We start from the raw sequence: 13489 nt of genomic DNA on the forward strand, positions 1-13489 counted from the left end.
TTGCTGGCTATCTATCCATCTAGTTATTAGCTATCTATTAGCTCGTGAGCTAGCTTTCTATCTGTTTGAGTTACTTTCGGGTTGAGTGAACACTGGCGCGTGTGGCTGCCGCTGCTCACCCACAGAAAAACTGATCCTGTGACTGTAAAGTGACCTTGAGAGTTTTGAAAGGCGCTTAGAAATGAAATGTACATGTGTAATGTGTAAATGTGTATTATTATTATTATTGTTATTATTATTATTATTATTATTATTATTATTATTATTATGATAAATCTTATTATAAATGAATAAATAATTGAATAGATAAATGAAAAAAAACTAAATGGATAAATACAGAAATGAATAAATTAATAAATCAATAAATAAACGAATCAATGAATAATTAATAAATAAATTAATAAATAAATAAATAAATAACTAAATAACTGAATAAATAAATTAATCAATGAATAAATAAATGAAGAAATACACAAATCAATGAATAATAATAATAAATAAATAAATGGATACATAGATTGATAAATAAATGCATAAATAAATAAAAACCCGGGTATCTGACAAAAATATGACCAGTGAAAAAATAAATTATTATTATTAATAATAATGATAATAATAATAATAATAATAATAATAATGAAAAAGGTGAACAGTGGGAACAGGAATCAGCTATTTGCAACTGCTCCAGAAGTGAGGATCGAGTCGACTTACCCGCCAATTGAGAGGGGTCAATAAGCGCGTGCCTGGAGACGCCAATGAGCTTGCTGAGCAGCTGGATGGTGAGCTCCTGCGTGGCGGTGGACGTGAAGCCTTTCAGGAAGAGTTGCAGCAGCCCCGGGAAGCTGTACCATTTCAACTTGGCCTGGATCCTCTCAAGATGCTCCCTGTTGTCCTCCCGCTCCAGAGGCAACTGACCCAGCAGCTTATTGAGCAACCGCAGCGCCAGCAGGTACTCAAACTCATAGTCCGACTCCAGCAGCGAGGCGGCGATCCAGAACACCGTTGCCATGAGGTTGGTGGGATCCACAGGGGGGTCGGGGTCACGACCTGGGCCGCCGGGACTCCCGCCGCCCAGCGCTGATAAACTACGGGTGCGCGCTAGGTTACCGTGACTACCCCCGAGGCGGTCGGCCACATCCAGAGTGTTACTGCGCCGTCGGTCCGCTTTGCGCTCGCCCATCAGGCTGGCTCTCAATGAGTTACTGCGATTGTGCGCGGAGTGGAACAACCCGCCGCTGCTCAGGTTGAGCTGGCCCGTGCTTTTCCTATTAGCCGCAAATTTGAGTCCCAGCAGGTGATCACAGGAAGACGTCCTAACAAAGGGAGAACAAATATGAGCCCAGCACGAGTACACGGGAATTAAAAGGACGTACTGTACTAAAGCAGTGAGGAGGTCGTAGTTTTTCACTGTGTCTGCCAGTGTGTCGATGCCGGACTCCAGCGTGAGAAGAAGTTCGATGACAAAGCCCTGGAGAGACAAAAATCATTAACGGCTAATATTTTTTTTTTCTGTGGGTGAGCAGCGGCAGCCACACGCGCTCGTGTTCACTCAATCAAATAGATAGAAAGCTAGCTAGCTTGGTAGTAGCTAGATAATAGATAGCTAGTTAGTTAATTTAATGTAAAAAAATCAATTTTACTCTATTTTTTGGGGGCAAAATACCCCAAAAGGTCAACAATCACAATACACTTGATACTCTTATAATAATACATTTCATGTCTAAGCGCCTTTTAAAACTCTTAAGGTCACTTTACAGTCACAAAAATCGTTTTTTTTTTTCTGCGGGTGAGCAGCGGCAGCCACATGCGCTAGCGTTCACTCAGCCCGCAATAACTCAAATAGATACAAAGCTAGCTAGCTTGGTAATCTAGATAGCTAAGTAATCGCAAGCTAATAGATAGCTAGTTAGCTATCTAGCTAGCTAATTTAATGACAAAAGTAAATTTTACTCTCATTTCTTTGGGCAAAATACCCCAAAAGGTCAACAATAACGCTAGCTAGCTAGCTTGATCGCAAATAGATAGCCATCTAGACAGTTAGCTAACGAGCTAGATAGCCATCTGGCTAATAATTTGACAGCTACATAGATAGATAGACAGATAGCAAATGGATAAATAGCCAGCTACATAGCTAGCTAGACAGATAGCAAATAGATAGCAAATGGATAGCCAGCTACATAGCTAGCTAGACAGATGGCAAATAGATAGCAAATGGATAAATAGCCAGCTACATAGTTAGCTATCTAGACAGATAGCAAATAGATAGCAAATGGATATTAGCCAGCTACATAGCTAGCTATCTAGACAGATAGAAAATAGATGACAACTGGATAAATCGCCAGCTACATAGCTAGCTTTAGGGCTGTATTACAGTTTTGATTTTATTTCTTGACAGATATTGATGTATTTTTGAAAGAAAACACATTTTCATAACTCACCTATTTGCGCGCTAAAGACTCAGCTAGCTTCTTCAGCCTTTATTTGAGCATTTAGCTCGTGTGTATTTTAATAAGTAATACAATTTGGAGTCGGACTTTTTCTGTAGCTTTGACGATGACGGTCTGTCGAAATAAAACTCCTCTCCTTACTTAAAAATGTTCTTGACACCAAACTGCCACTAGATGGCGCCAAAGTCATACATTTATGTTGGCCATACCGTTTGCGTGAACACAAAAGTCAGACTTCCTTCTTTCCAAGTTTTAGTCTACGGAAGAGGATAAGGGCCAAAAACGAAATAAAATAAAAATTAAGGTTGGCAAGACTATTACTTTACTCTCAGAATTCTGACTTTAAAGAGAGAATGTTGACTTTAAATTAAGAATTCTGACTTTACTCTCAGAATTCTGACTTTAAAGTGAGTATTTTGGATTTAAAGTCAGAATTCTGACTTTATTCTCAGAATGTTGACTTTAAAGTGAGAATAGCTGGCTTTATTTTCAGAATTCTGACTTTAAAGTGAGAATTTTGGATTTAAAGTCAGAATTCTGACTTTATTCTCAGAATGTTGACTTTAAAGTGAGAATAGCTGGCTTTATTTTCAGAATTCTGACTTTAAAGTGAGAATTTTGACTTTATTCTCAATTCTGAGATTAAAGTCAGAATTCTGATTTTGTGACAAAAGTCAGATTTTTCACTTTAAAGTCTAAATTCTGAGAATAAAGTGAGAATTCTGACTTTAAAGTGAGAATGTTGACTTTCAAGTGAGAATTCCGACTTTCTACTCAGATTTTTGTTTGACTTTAAAGCGGAAATTCTGACTTTATTCTCAGAATTCTCACCGACGTCAACCGACGTCTCCGGACAAGTTGTGTCCATAATTTGTAAAATGGCTTCAAATGACTTCTACTGAGGGTATTTTAAGAAGATTCCACCGCATGTAGCTATATTTTACATTTTAAGACTCGCTCTGAATATTCAGGAAGTCTTGTTTTTGAGTTGGTGACGAGTCCGTACGTGACATCATGAAAGGACCGCCCCCTGACCGAAAAAAAGACGCATTGTCGCGTCCTTCCATCACGTCAATGTATTTTGCTGTACATGTTTGGTCTGAAAACCGTGTTGCACCCAAAAGTCGCCAGAAGAGGGCATCCAAGCTCCATATAAGGAATTTATCAGCCTGTGGAAGCGGAGGTGGCCACTGGCCAACCTTATTATTTTTTCCTTATACAGTGGCCCTAATCCTCTTGCGGATTAGTCAAATGGGTCCTGACCTGAGCCTCCTCTCCAGGGTCCCCCACAGTCTCGACGAGTCTGGAGAGGATGTCGGACAAGGTGGCGGGAGTGAGTGGCTGCTTGAGCGCCCGGAATATCTGGAATGAACGTCCGGCGTAGTGGCGGGAAGAGCACGAGAGCGCCGTCTGCAAGGCTACGTCGCTTAGCAGAGAGTCCAGCTGAAAACCTAAAGGTTTGAACACCCACGGAAAATAAAAGAAAACAATAAGTTGACCTAATTTAAAACAGATTCTTATCTTACAATACACTGTCTGTAAGATAAGAATCTGTTTTAAATTAGATATCAAGTAGACAGGATGAACTTAATACAACTAATAAGTTGACCTTCCAGCAATTAAAAATAAAGGAATGTTTATCGCAGCGAAGCGTTTTAAAACGTGTAATGTAAAATGCATAAAGGAAAAAATAATAACTGAATGTGATTATTATATTGCCTGTGTGCGTGGTTTTGCTTAAAACGTGTTCAAATATCTGTTGCTTAAACATGGATTTTTATTATTATATTAAAGGGTTATAACAAAGCTAATTCCATTAGTCCTTTTATGGCTTTTTTTCAACTTAAGTTAGCACTAAGCTAGCACGTTTGTTTCATTCAAGATAAAAAAATGCATAGTATGTGTGATTTTTCTTTTATTGTGTAAAGGATAAATGAATGTGATTATTACATTGTCTGTGCATGGTTTTGCTTAAAGGCGCTCAAATATATGTTACTTAAAGATGTATTATTATTATTATTATTATTGATTATTATTATTATTTTTTATGTTATTAGTTCTGTTTTTATTTTAATTATGTTTATTTTTATTATTTTTATTAGTAATTCTTTATTATTATTTTTATTTTTATTATTTTTTTATTATTTGTATTATTATTTTTTTTGTTTTTAATTTTTTTTTAGGATTATTTTTATTTATTAGTTATTATTTTATTTATTTACTATTTTTATTATTATTCTGTTTTTATTTATTTTTTTTTTATTAGTAATTCTTTATTATTATTTTTATTATTTTTTTATTATTTGTATTATTATTATTATTATTATTGCAATTATTTTAGTAATAATTTTTGTATTATTTTTTTATTAATTGTTTAGATTATTTCGATTATTATTACGATTATTACTTTGATGGTGATGATTATTATTATTATTATTATTATTATTATTATTATTATTATTATTATTATTAAAGGGTTATAACAAAGCTAATTTCAATCGCTCTTTTATGGCCTTTTGTCATTTGGAGTTAGCATTAAGCTAGCACGTTTGTTTCATTCAATATAATGAGGGAAATCGCCATATAATTGAGGAAAACAAACATTTATGATATGCAATTTCATAGTTAGGCTGAGCGGAAATGAAAATACCGCTCAACTTTAATCTAAAAAAAAAAAAAAAGCAATTCGAATAACATGTGACGTTACCTGGAGCCAAAGTGTGAAAGCCATTAAAAACCATAACTGCTATATACCCCCAAATTCTAGCATGGTGTTGTGCAGGACACTGTCTGGATAAAACGCACCTGGCTGGGAAAGTTTGAACACGGTCATGACGTGTCGGACAAACACGCTTAGCTGCTCAGCACTTTTGATGTTGGGATTCTTAGGTGACACATCCTCGTAGTTCCAGAGTGGTCCACGCTTCCTAACACACATCACAAGGAAGGGATTTTTTTTCAATAAATAAATTAAAAAAAAAATCCCCAGCTAAATTTTACTGTCAGAGAAATAAAATTAGGGCAAAAAAGGTAAACATAAATGCGTAGCTAGCTAGATACACATCAATGTGTATCTACGAAAATGGCACCCGACTGTTTTTGTCCTCCACCCCCCGCCCCAGTCTTCGGTTAAAGCCACGTGATTGGTCAAGAATGCAGCAGTGAGTGGAGGTGATTTAAACATTAAAGAGTAAGGCAGACGACATTGAGAGAGTTTCAACTTTGTTCAAAGGCAGAGTGTAGATTGCAAGGTTAAAATATCCCATCAATTAGGCTCCATAAACAACCCGCACAAGGCATCTGTACACTTGATGCAAAAAGCTATCAACCCAGCTAAACATAACACAATTGATGAGGAACAAGGTAAAATTATCGCAGAGAAAGCACCTACAAGGGATCATTCCTCAAGATGGTGAAAGAAGAAGGTTACGTTCCTCATCAAGTGTTTAATGCTGATGAAACCTGCCACTCCATTCCATCAAGCCATCAACGACCATTACAAAGGTAAATAAAATGACTTTATTATACAGTACAGTGTATTTCTTTAATTATAATACTGTAGCACATTTATTATACATGAAATAAGGTATATTTTGTGTAGTTTTAAGGCTTAGAAAATTAGAAAATTATGTTTTATGGGGACCTGGGAACGGATTATTCTCATTTGAATGGTTTCCTATGGGAAACTCATTTTTGGGATACATACTTTTCTCCTTACACACTCTGTCTGGGAGCCAATTTAGTTCGTAAGCCAAAGTATCACTGTATGGACAAAATTAGACAAAGAAATTACCAACAAAAAAAAACAGACAAAAACATGATATCTGACAAAAATAATCAAACACCAACAACACTCTGGTAAAACCGAGAACACACACCTGAAAATGTTAAAAGTACTCTTTCTCACCTGGAGGTGATGAACTCTATGAGCGCTTTGACCTTGTCATCTTTCTCGGCCGTGGCGTCCACCTCGCTCATGATGGAAGGGGACGTGTGGGACAGATGGGACAGGGACGAGCCGCCGGCACCCAGGCTGATGCTAGATGACGTGGAACTGGAGCTCAGGCCCGAATCCGTCACTGGCGACGGCTGACAATCGGGCAGCAACTCTTGCATACCTGCACCCGTAACCAGGGTTATATACACCTCCGCACGTGTGCACCCGTGGTGACATTTGTCGTGACCTGTGAAGTGGAACTCGGGCGGTGGCGGCTTGACGGTGAGCACCCGGGGGTCGTTGAACTCCCTGTTGCGTAGGAGCACCATAGCCACGCCCTGAACGTTGCTGTTGGCTCCTTGTACGATGAGCAGGTGCAGCAGGAGGCGCTTGCAATGCTCGTACACCTCCGGGTGCTGATGGTCAAACCCTAGCGTGGGACGCATGGGGGGGGGGGGGGGTGATAGTAGTTTGTGGGTGTTAGCCAGACCAAGCCAGACCTCAATCGACATCTACAAGGGGCTTACCTATAAAAATGGCATGCAGCAAAAGATGCAAATAGGCACTCCACTCCACTTTGACGCCGTGATCCACAATGAGGTCGGTGAGTAGGATGATGGCGATGTTACATCTGAAACACAACAGCGAGTCATCTTGAATACATACAGTAAAGTCTCGTTATATCGATATTCAAGGGAGTCCGAAAAAATATCGATATAACCGGGACTATCGATATATCCAACCCTGTTTGCATGTAATTTTCTCCGCGCGTGCATAGAAATAGCATCGATATAACCGGGACTATCGATATATCCGATATCGATATAACGAGACTTTACTGTATTTTTTTAATGTGGCCTCTCGAGTACTGATCATAGGCCTGATAACATTTTTTTGTGAGCTTTTTAAACACATTCAGTGCCAGACGAAAAAATGTGACCATTCCAGTGCCGGGGGTTTTTGGGAATTTTAACCTTGCAGTCTACACTCTGCCTTTGAACTAGCAAAGTTGAAACGAGTGCGAATTTCACTGTTTTCTATTCATTTTGTCACTCTCTCTCTGTCGTCTGCATGTCTTTAATCTTTAAACCACCTCCCCTCACTGCTGCGTTCTTAACCAATCACGTGGCTTTAACTGACGACTGGGGGCGGGGAATAGAGGACCAAAACAAGCCGGCTGCCATTTTCTTTTAGGAGAACGGGCTCGTTCGCGAACGACACATCACTCATTGTGGCAGCTCCGTGTGTATCCTGAAAAATAGTTTGTATGCCAAGGTAAAATTTTCATAAATTTAACGTTCGTAAACCGAAAAGTTTGTAAGCCAAGGGTTTCGTAAACCGAGGTATCACTGTATTTTATTCTTCGACTTTCTTCCTCTTTGATGTTAATTTGTTAACAAACCAAAAGAGGTGCCAGACCTGTGTAATGCTACAGCAGGTGTGTTGGTCTCCGGCAAGTAATCCAGCAGTGGAGACCAGAAGCCGCCGGTTGGGGGGAACGGGAGAGGCTCGGGGCGGTTGTGATCCATGACTTTCAAACGCCAGTTAGCATAAAGTGGCATGGAGTCACCTGGAAGAAGAAATTGGTTAAGGAAATGATTTGTATTGATAGTCGTGTGACTTTTCTTGTCGTACTTTTCTCTTCTTCGTAGGAGCCTCCTGAACTGCTGCTGTAACGAGACTCCAGGCGGTGGTGCTGGCGGTTCAAATTGGTGTTCAAACCGCCGTAGATGTCCAGGTGCGTGTAACTGTGAAAACGCAAATTTTACAAGTGAAATTCCAAAACGCGTGTTTCTGTGATCGCAACATGTTGGGACTAAAAAGTGGATTCAAGTTGAGAAATACACAAATACGATACTCATATGTGTGTAAAATGTTATTTTTAATGCTTGTATACCAATACAGTAAAGTCTCGTTATATCGATATTCAAGGGAGTCCGAAAAAATATCGATATAACCGGGACTATCGATATATCCGAACCTGTTTGCATGTAATTTTCTCCGTGCGTGCATAGAAATAGTATCGATATAACCGGGACTATCGATATATCCGATATCGATATAACGAGACTTTACTGTATTTTGGTCTTTGGGGTCCCTGGCTACCAATCAATAAAATAAAGCAACCACATTTTTCGTTAGGTGTCTATTTATAAAAAAAATGAAATCCCAAAATTAATAACCGAGTGAAGAAAAAAAAAAAAACAATGACAATTCCATGACCGTATTTTCTGGTGTATAAGGCGCATCGGAGTAGAAGGCGCACCCCCAATGAATGATGTATTTTCAAACTTTTTCCATATACAGTAAAGTCTCGTTATATCGATATCGGATATATCGATAGTCCCGGTTATATCGATACTATTTCTATGCACGCATGGAGAAAATTACATGCAAACAGGGTCGGATATATCGATAGTTCCGGTTATATCGATATTTTTCGGACTCCCTTGAATATCGATATAACGAGACTTTACTGTATAAGGTGCACCGGACTATAAGGCGCACCATCAATGAAAAAAAAAGGCTTTCCAAATACAGGTAACATCCGACTTACGACCAGCTCGACTTACAACCACCCGTACTTACAACCACGACCCCCCCAGACCTTATTTTAAACATTTTAATTCTAAGCCTGGCATCGCAACGCGCTATCAGGCAACGTGTACGACAATTTTGGCCAGCCGGTCAGCATCTCACGCTTGCACAGCAATCGACAGTGTGATGGCACCAGAGAGGGTGACGTTTGCGAGTCATTTAGCCTCCGAGTATCTATTCAACTTTTTGAATGGATTTCGACTTATGACCATTTCGATTTACGACCATTTGGTCGGAACGGAACTCGGTCGTAAGTCGGATGTTACCTGTATAAGGCACACTACATGATAAGGCATTACAGTAGAGGCTGGGGTTAAGTAGGAGTTATTCTATGATGCAAACTGGAGTCACCGGCTGCTGACAGTACTTGCGAGACCTGTTGTGGCTCAATATGACTTCACATATAAGGCGCCCCTGCGTATAAGGCGCAGTGTCATCTTTTGTTAACGCCTTATACACCGGAAAATATGGTAATTAACAGAATTTACCACACAGAGATTAAGCTATTAGAAAGCAATAAATGAATAAATGAATACACGAATAAATAAATAAATAAATAAATAAAAAACAAATAAATAAAGGGATACACATAAATGTAAATAAATACATAGATAATTAAAACAAAGCAAAATAAAATATAATAAAATACAATAAAATAAAAATGAATTAAATTACAATAAAATGAATTAAATTAAAACAAAATGAATTAAATTAAAATAAAATGAATTAAATTAACATAAAATGAATTGAATTAACATAAATTGAATTGAATTGAAATGAATTGAAATAATAACAAAACAAAACAAAATAAACAAAACAAAACAAAATAAAAACAAAACAAAACAAAACAAAATAAAAACAAAACAAAACAAAACAAAACAAATAAAATAAAAACAAAACAAAATAAAAACTAAACAAAATGAAGTAAAAACAAAACGAAATAAAAACAAAACAAAACGAAATAAAACCAAAACAAAATGAAATAAAAACAAAACAAAATGAAATAAAACCAAAACAAAATGAAATAAAAACAAAACAAAATGAAATAAAAACAAAACAAAATGAAATAAAATCAAAACAAAAACAAAACAAAACGCAATAAAAACAAAAAACTAAATAAAAACAAAACAAAACGAAATGAAATAAAAACAAAACAAAACGAAATAAAAACAAAACAAAACAAAATAAAAACAAAACAAAACGAAATAAAAAAAAAAAAAAAACGAAATAAAAACAAAACAAAACAAAACTAAATAAAAACAAAACAAAACGAAATAAAAACAAAACATAACCAAACCAACGAACGAAAAAGAAAAGAAAAGAAAAGGCTTCCGATCCATAATCAGAGAAAACTTTGTACCTGTCCTCCATGTTAGAATCTTTGACCTTGCCGTCATGATGACCGTCATGTCCCGGCACCATGGTGTTACTGCTAGACGTCGTCCCTAGGGACAACGCAGACATAACGTGACGTGACGTGATGTTATAATCACCTTCCGCTAACTCATGACGCTAACCTGAGGCGACCGAAGGGATTTTGTAACTGGAGCTGATGCGGTAATAAGGCGGGTTGTCCATGTGAGCGACGGCCGAACTGACGGCATCCGTCAACTCCAGTTCGCTCATCAACTCTTCCAGCAGCTGCATAGTCTTGTCTCGGCCAAGGTACACCACCACTCGCTTAACCTGCGGAGACGCGGCAGAGAGATAAGTCTTTTGGGGGCGTGGTTATATTTCAACATGTAAAAAAAGAGACTCACGTAGGGCAGGAGGCTGGGCTCGCTGCTGACTCCGGACATACTGATGAGGAAGTGTAGGATTATTTTGAGGTTCTTTGGCCAGCTGTCTGCTAAGGTGGTCCACACGTTCTCAATCTCCGACCAGGCAAACTCGTCACCGTACTATAAATGCATTCATGAAGTCACGTCAGGGATGATCGGCACTGAATGGTCACCCTATCACACCGTTTTTTTTTTTTTTGCCTGACATTGTTTTTCTCATGTTTTAGGTCCAATTAGATTCACGTATGCCAATCTGAATCCAACAGAATACAGTGAGACCTCAATTTACAAACACCTTATCTTACAAACTTTTCGTCTTACAAACGTCAAATTTCTGAAAATTAAACCTTATAATAAGCACTATTTTCATAAGACACACCCACCACGGCTGGCGGAGTGATCTTCGGCGGAAGCACACGACCGAACAGCACCAGAGGTTAAGTTACCAACAGTCCTTATGGAAGGTGACTCTCCTTCCATAAGCAATCAACAACCATCAAAAAGGTAAATAAAACTTTATTTTACAGCACAGTTTATTTCTTTAATTACAGTCCTCATGTAATGTGCCTCTCCTTCCAAACAGCAATTCCCTTTGACCTCCAACGCCATTCCATCAAGCCATCAATGACCATCACAATTGTAAATAAAGTGACTTTATGACACAATGCAGTGTATTTCTTTCATTACAATACAATAGCACCTTTATTATACACAGAATAAGGTATGTTGTGTGTAGTTTTAAGGCTTATTTAGTTGAAAAGTATATTTTATGGAAACCCGGGAACGGATTATTCCCATTTTAATGGTTTCCTATGGGAATTTTTTTTTTGAGATACACACTTTTCGCCTTACACACTTTGTCTGGGAATCAATTAAGTTCGTAAGTTGAGGTCTCACTGTACATCAACAGACCCACCTTGGCCGTAATGAACATGAGGTTGTTGAGCACCATGGTGGTAGCCCGGGGCGAACCCCACCCCTGCCCGTGTAGCCAGCGCCGGCTGTTGACCATCATATTGTCCCCATCCTGCGTATCCTCATCCTCCTCGCTGCTACCGGAATCTTCCGGGCGTCGCGTGGCGGGCTTGAAGTCTACCAGTTCCATGTTGTTCATCCAAGGCAGGAGGTAGTGCAACATCACCTGGCGACCGCCTGGGTGTGCCGTTAGGATGCGCTGGCTCACCTCTGCAAAGGACAGGAAATATTGAAAAGCACATATTGATAGTTTAAAAGTTTCATGCTTAGAAGGCCCACAATGGAAGCACATAAAATCTGGGGTCAATCTGAGGCGAACAGAAGCAGCATGTTAAACTGTGATCTTCATATAGGAGATCTGGCCTCGGACTACTTTTCGACTTGGTAAACCCCTTCACAGGAAGAGCTCATTAGCCAGGTTACGTACCTGCTATTCATGGAAAGGACAACCAATTAAAATGTCTATGTTCTTTAGTTTTATAGTTGTTGGTGCTTTGGACGTCCAGGGGTGTGGTATTAAAATCAAGAAGACTATGTTTTACTCATGTATCACTTAAATTTGCATATACGCTCAATAAATAGCTTGGCAGAGGGCTGCAGAAATTGGGCGTCGGTCATGAATAGTTACGTCCCCTGACAGCAGTAAAAGACAATCTTTCTGTGTCCGAGCCTTTGTTCACAGTGTCCAACCGAATATCTCTGACAAGGTGGTCACCTGAGAAAATGGGCAGTGTGAGTTCTGGGTATGTCCTGGCCAGCTCCTCGGAGAGTTGGTAGTATGAAACGGAGTAGAGATGCGGCAGAGGGGAGGGCGGTGTCAAAATGCCGTCTGATCGCAGGATCTCCAATTTGTGGGCATAGCGGAAAAACTTGGGTTCCAAAATCTGGGCATTGACAAACAAACAAACCAAAATGTTACATAAATATCAATAAAAATAAACAAACAATAAATAGATAAATACACATAAAAATCTATATATATATATACAGTAAAGTCTCGTTATATCGATATCGGATATATCGATAGTCCCGGTTATATCGATACCATTTCTATGCACGCACGGAGAAAATTACATGCAAACAGGGTCGGATATATCGATAGTCCCGGTTATATCGATATTTTTTCGGACTCCCTTGAATATCGATATAACGAGACTTTACTGTATATAGATATATATTGCAAGTAAATTTTAAACCTTCACATTGGTCCTTTGACAATGATGTGTTCTATTATCATATACACTGAGACCTCAACTTACGAACTTAATTGGTTCCCAGACAGAGTGTGTAAGGCGAAAAGTGTGTATCTCAAAAAGAAAATTCCCATAGGAAACCATTAAAATAGGAATAATCCGTTCCCGGGTTTCCACAAAATGTACTTTTCAACTAAATAAGCCTTAAAACTACACACAACATACCTTATTCTATGTATAATAAATGTGCTATTGTATTGTAATGAAAGAACTACACTGCAAATATTACATTAAATTGTAAAAAGCGGGCACACTACTAAAAAAAGGTTAATATGGCCTGTGCAATGCAGATGCTCCCCTACTTATGAACATTCGAGTTACGAACAACGGTACATGCGAACATTTTTGCGGGTATGTTGAAAAATGTTCAGACAGAGATGCTTTAAGTTAGATTTTGTATTATAATAAGAATACATTTATTTTATAAGCGCCGTTCAAAACTCTCAAGGACACTTTACAGTCACAGGATATTTTTTCTGCGGGTGAGCAGCGGCAGAC

General features: G+C 38.4%; 1 protein-coding gene across 15 annotated transcripts in view; it reads right to left on the reverse strand.

Annotated features, from left to right (window-relative positions):
- fryl (FRY like transcription coactivator) overlaps nucleotides 1–13489 on the reverse strand; it is a 121231-nt gene that overhangs the window by 34206 nt on the left and 73536 nt on the right. For 12 of the 15 annotated variants that reach the window (XR_016115617.1, XR_016115616.1, XR_016115619.1 and 9 more), the window contains 13 exons: nucleotides 12454–12622; nucleotides 11680–11948; nucleotides 10743–10883; nucleotides 10500–10668; nucleotides 10343–10427; nucleotides 8020–8132; nucleotides 7804–7954; nucleotides 6912–7015; nucleotides 6355–6814; nucleotides 5253–5374; nucleotides 3711–3898; nucleotides 1374–1468; nucleotides 712–1313 (listed from right to left, as the gene is read on the reverse strand). Coding sequence is in view for 12 of the 15 variants with exons in the window: in XM_089001443.1 (XP_088857569.1) it covers nucleotides 712–1313; nucleotides 1374–1468; nucleotides 3711–3898; nucleotides 5253–5374; nucleotides 6355–6814; nucleotides 6912–7015; nucleotides 7804–7954; nucleotides 8020–8132; nucleotides 10343–10427; nucleotides 10500–10668; nucleotides 10743–10883; nucleotides 11680–11948; nucleotides 12454–12622 (2668 nt within the window). In the remaining 3 variants the exon portion in view is untranslated. The remainder of the gene's footprint in view (nucleotides 1–711; nucleotides 1314–1373; nucleotides 1469–3710; nucleotides 3899–5252; nucleotides 5375–6354; nucleotides 6815–6911; nucleotides 7016–7803; nucleotides 7955–8019; nucleotides 8133–10342; nucleotides 10428–10499; nucleotides 10669–10742; nucleotides 10884–11679; nucleotides 11949–12453; nucleotides 12623–13489) is intronic. The other 3 variants (XM_089001439.1, XM_089001445.1, XM_089001440.1) reach the window with 1 other exon arrangement.

The sequence above is a fragment of the Hippocampus bargibanti genome, linkage group LG07 (genome assembly GCF_051943395.1).
Source record: "Hippocampus bargibanti isolate YZ-2025 linkage group LG07, ASM5194339v1, whole genome shotgun sequence".
Taxonomy (NCBI): Eukaryota; Metazoa; Chordata; class Actinopteri; order Syngnathiformes; family Syngnathidae; genus Hippocampus; species Hippocampus bargibanti.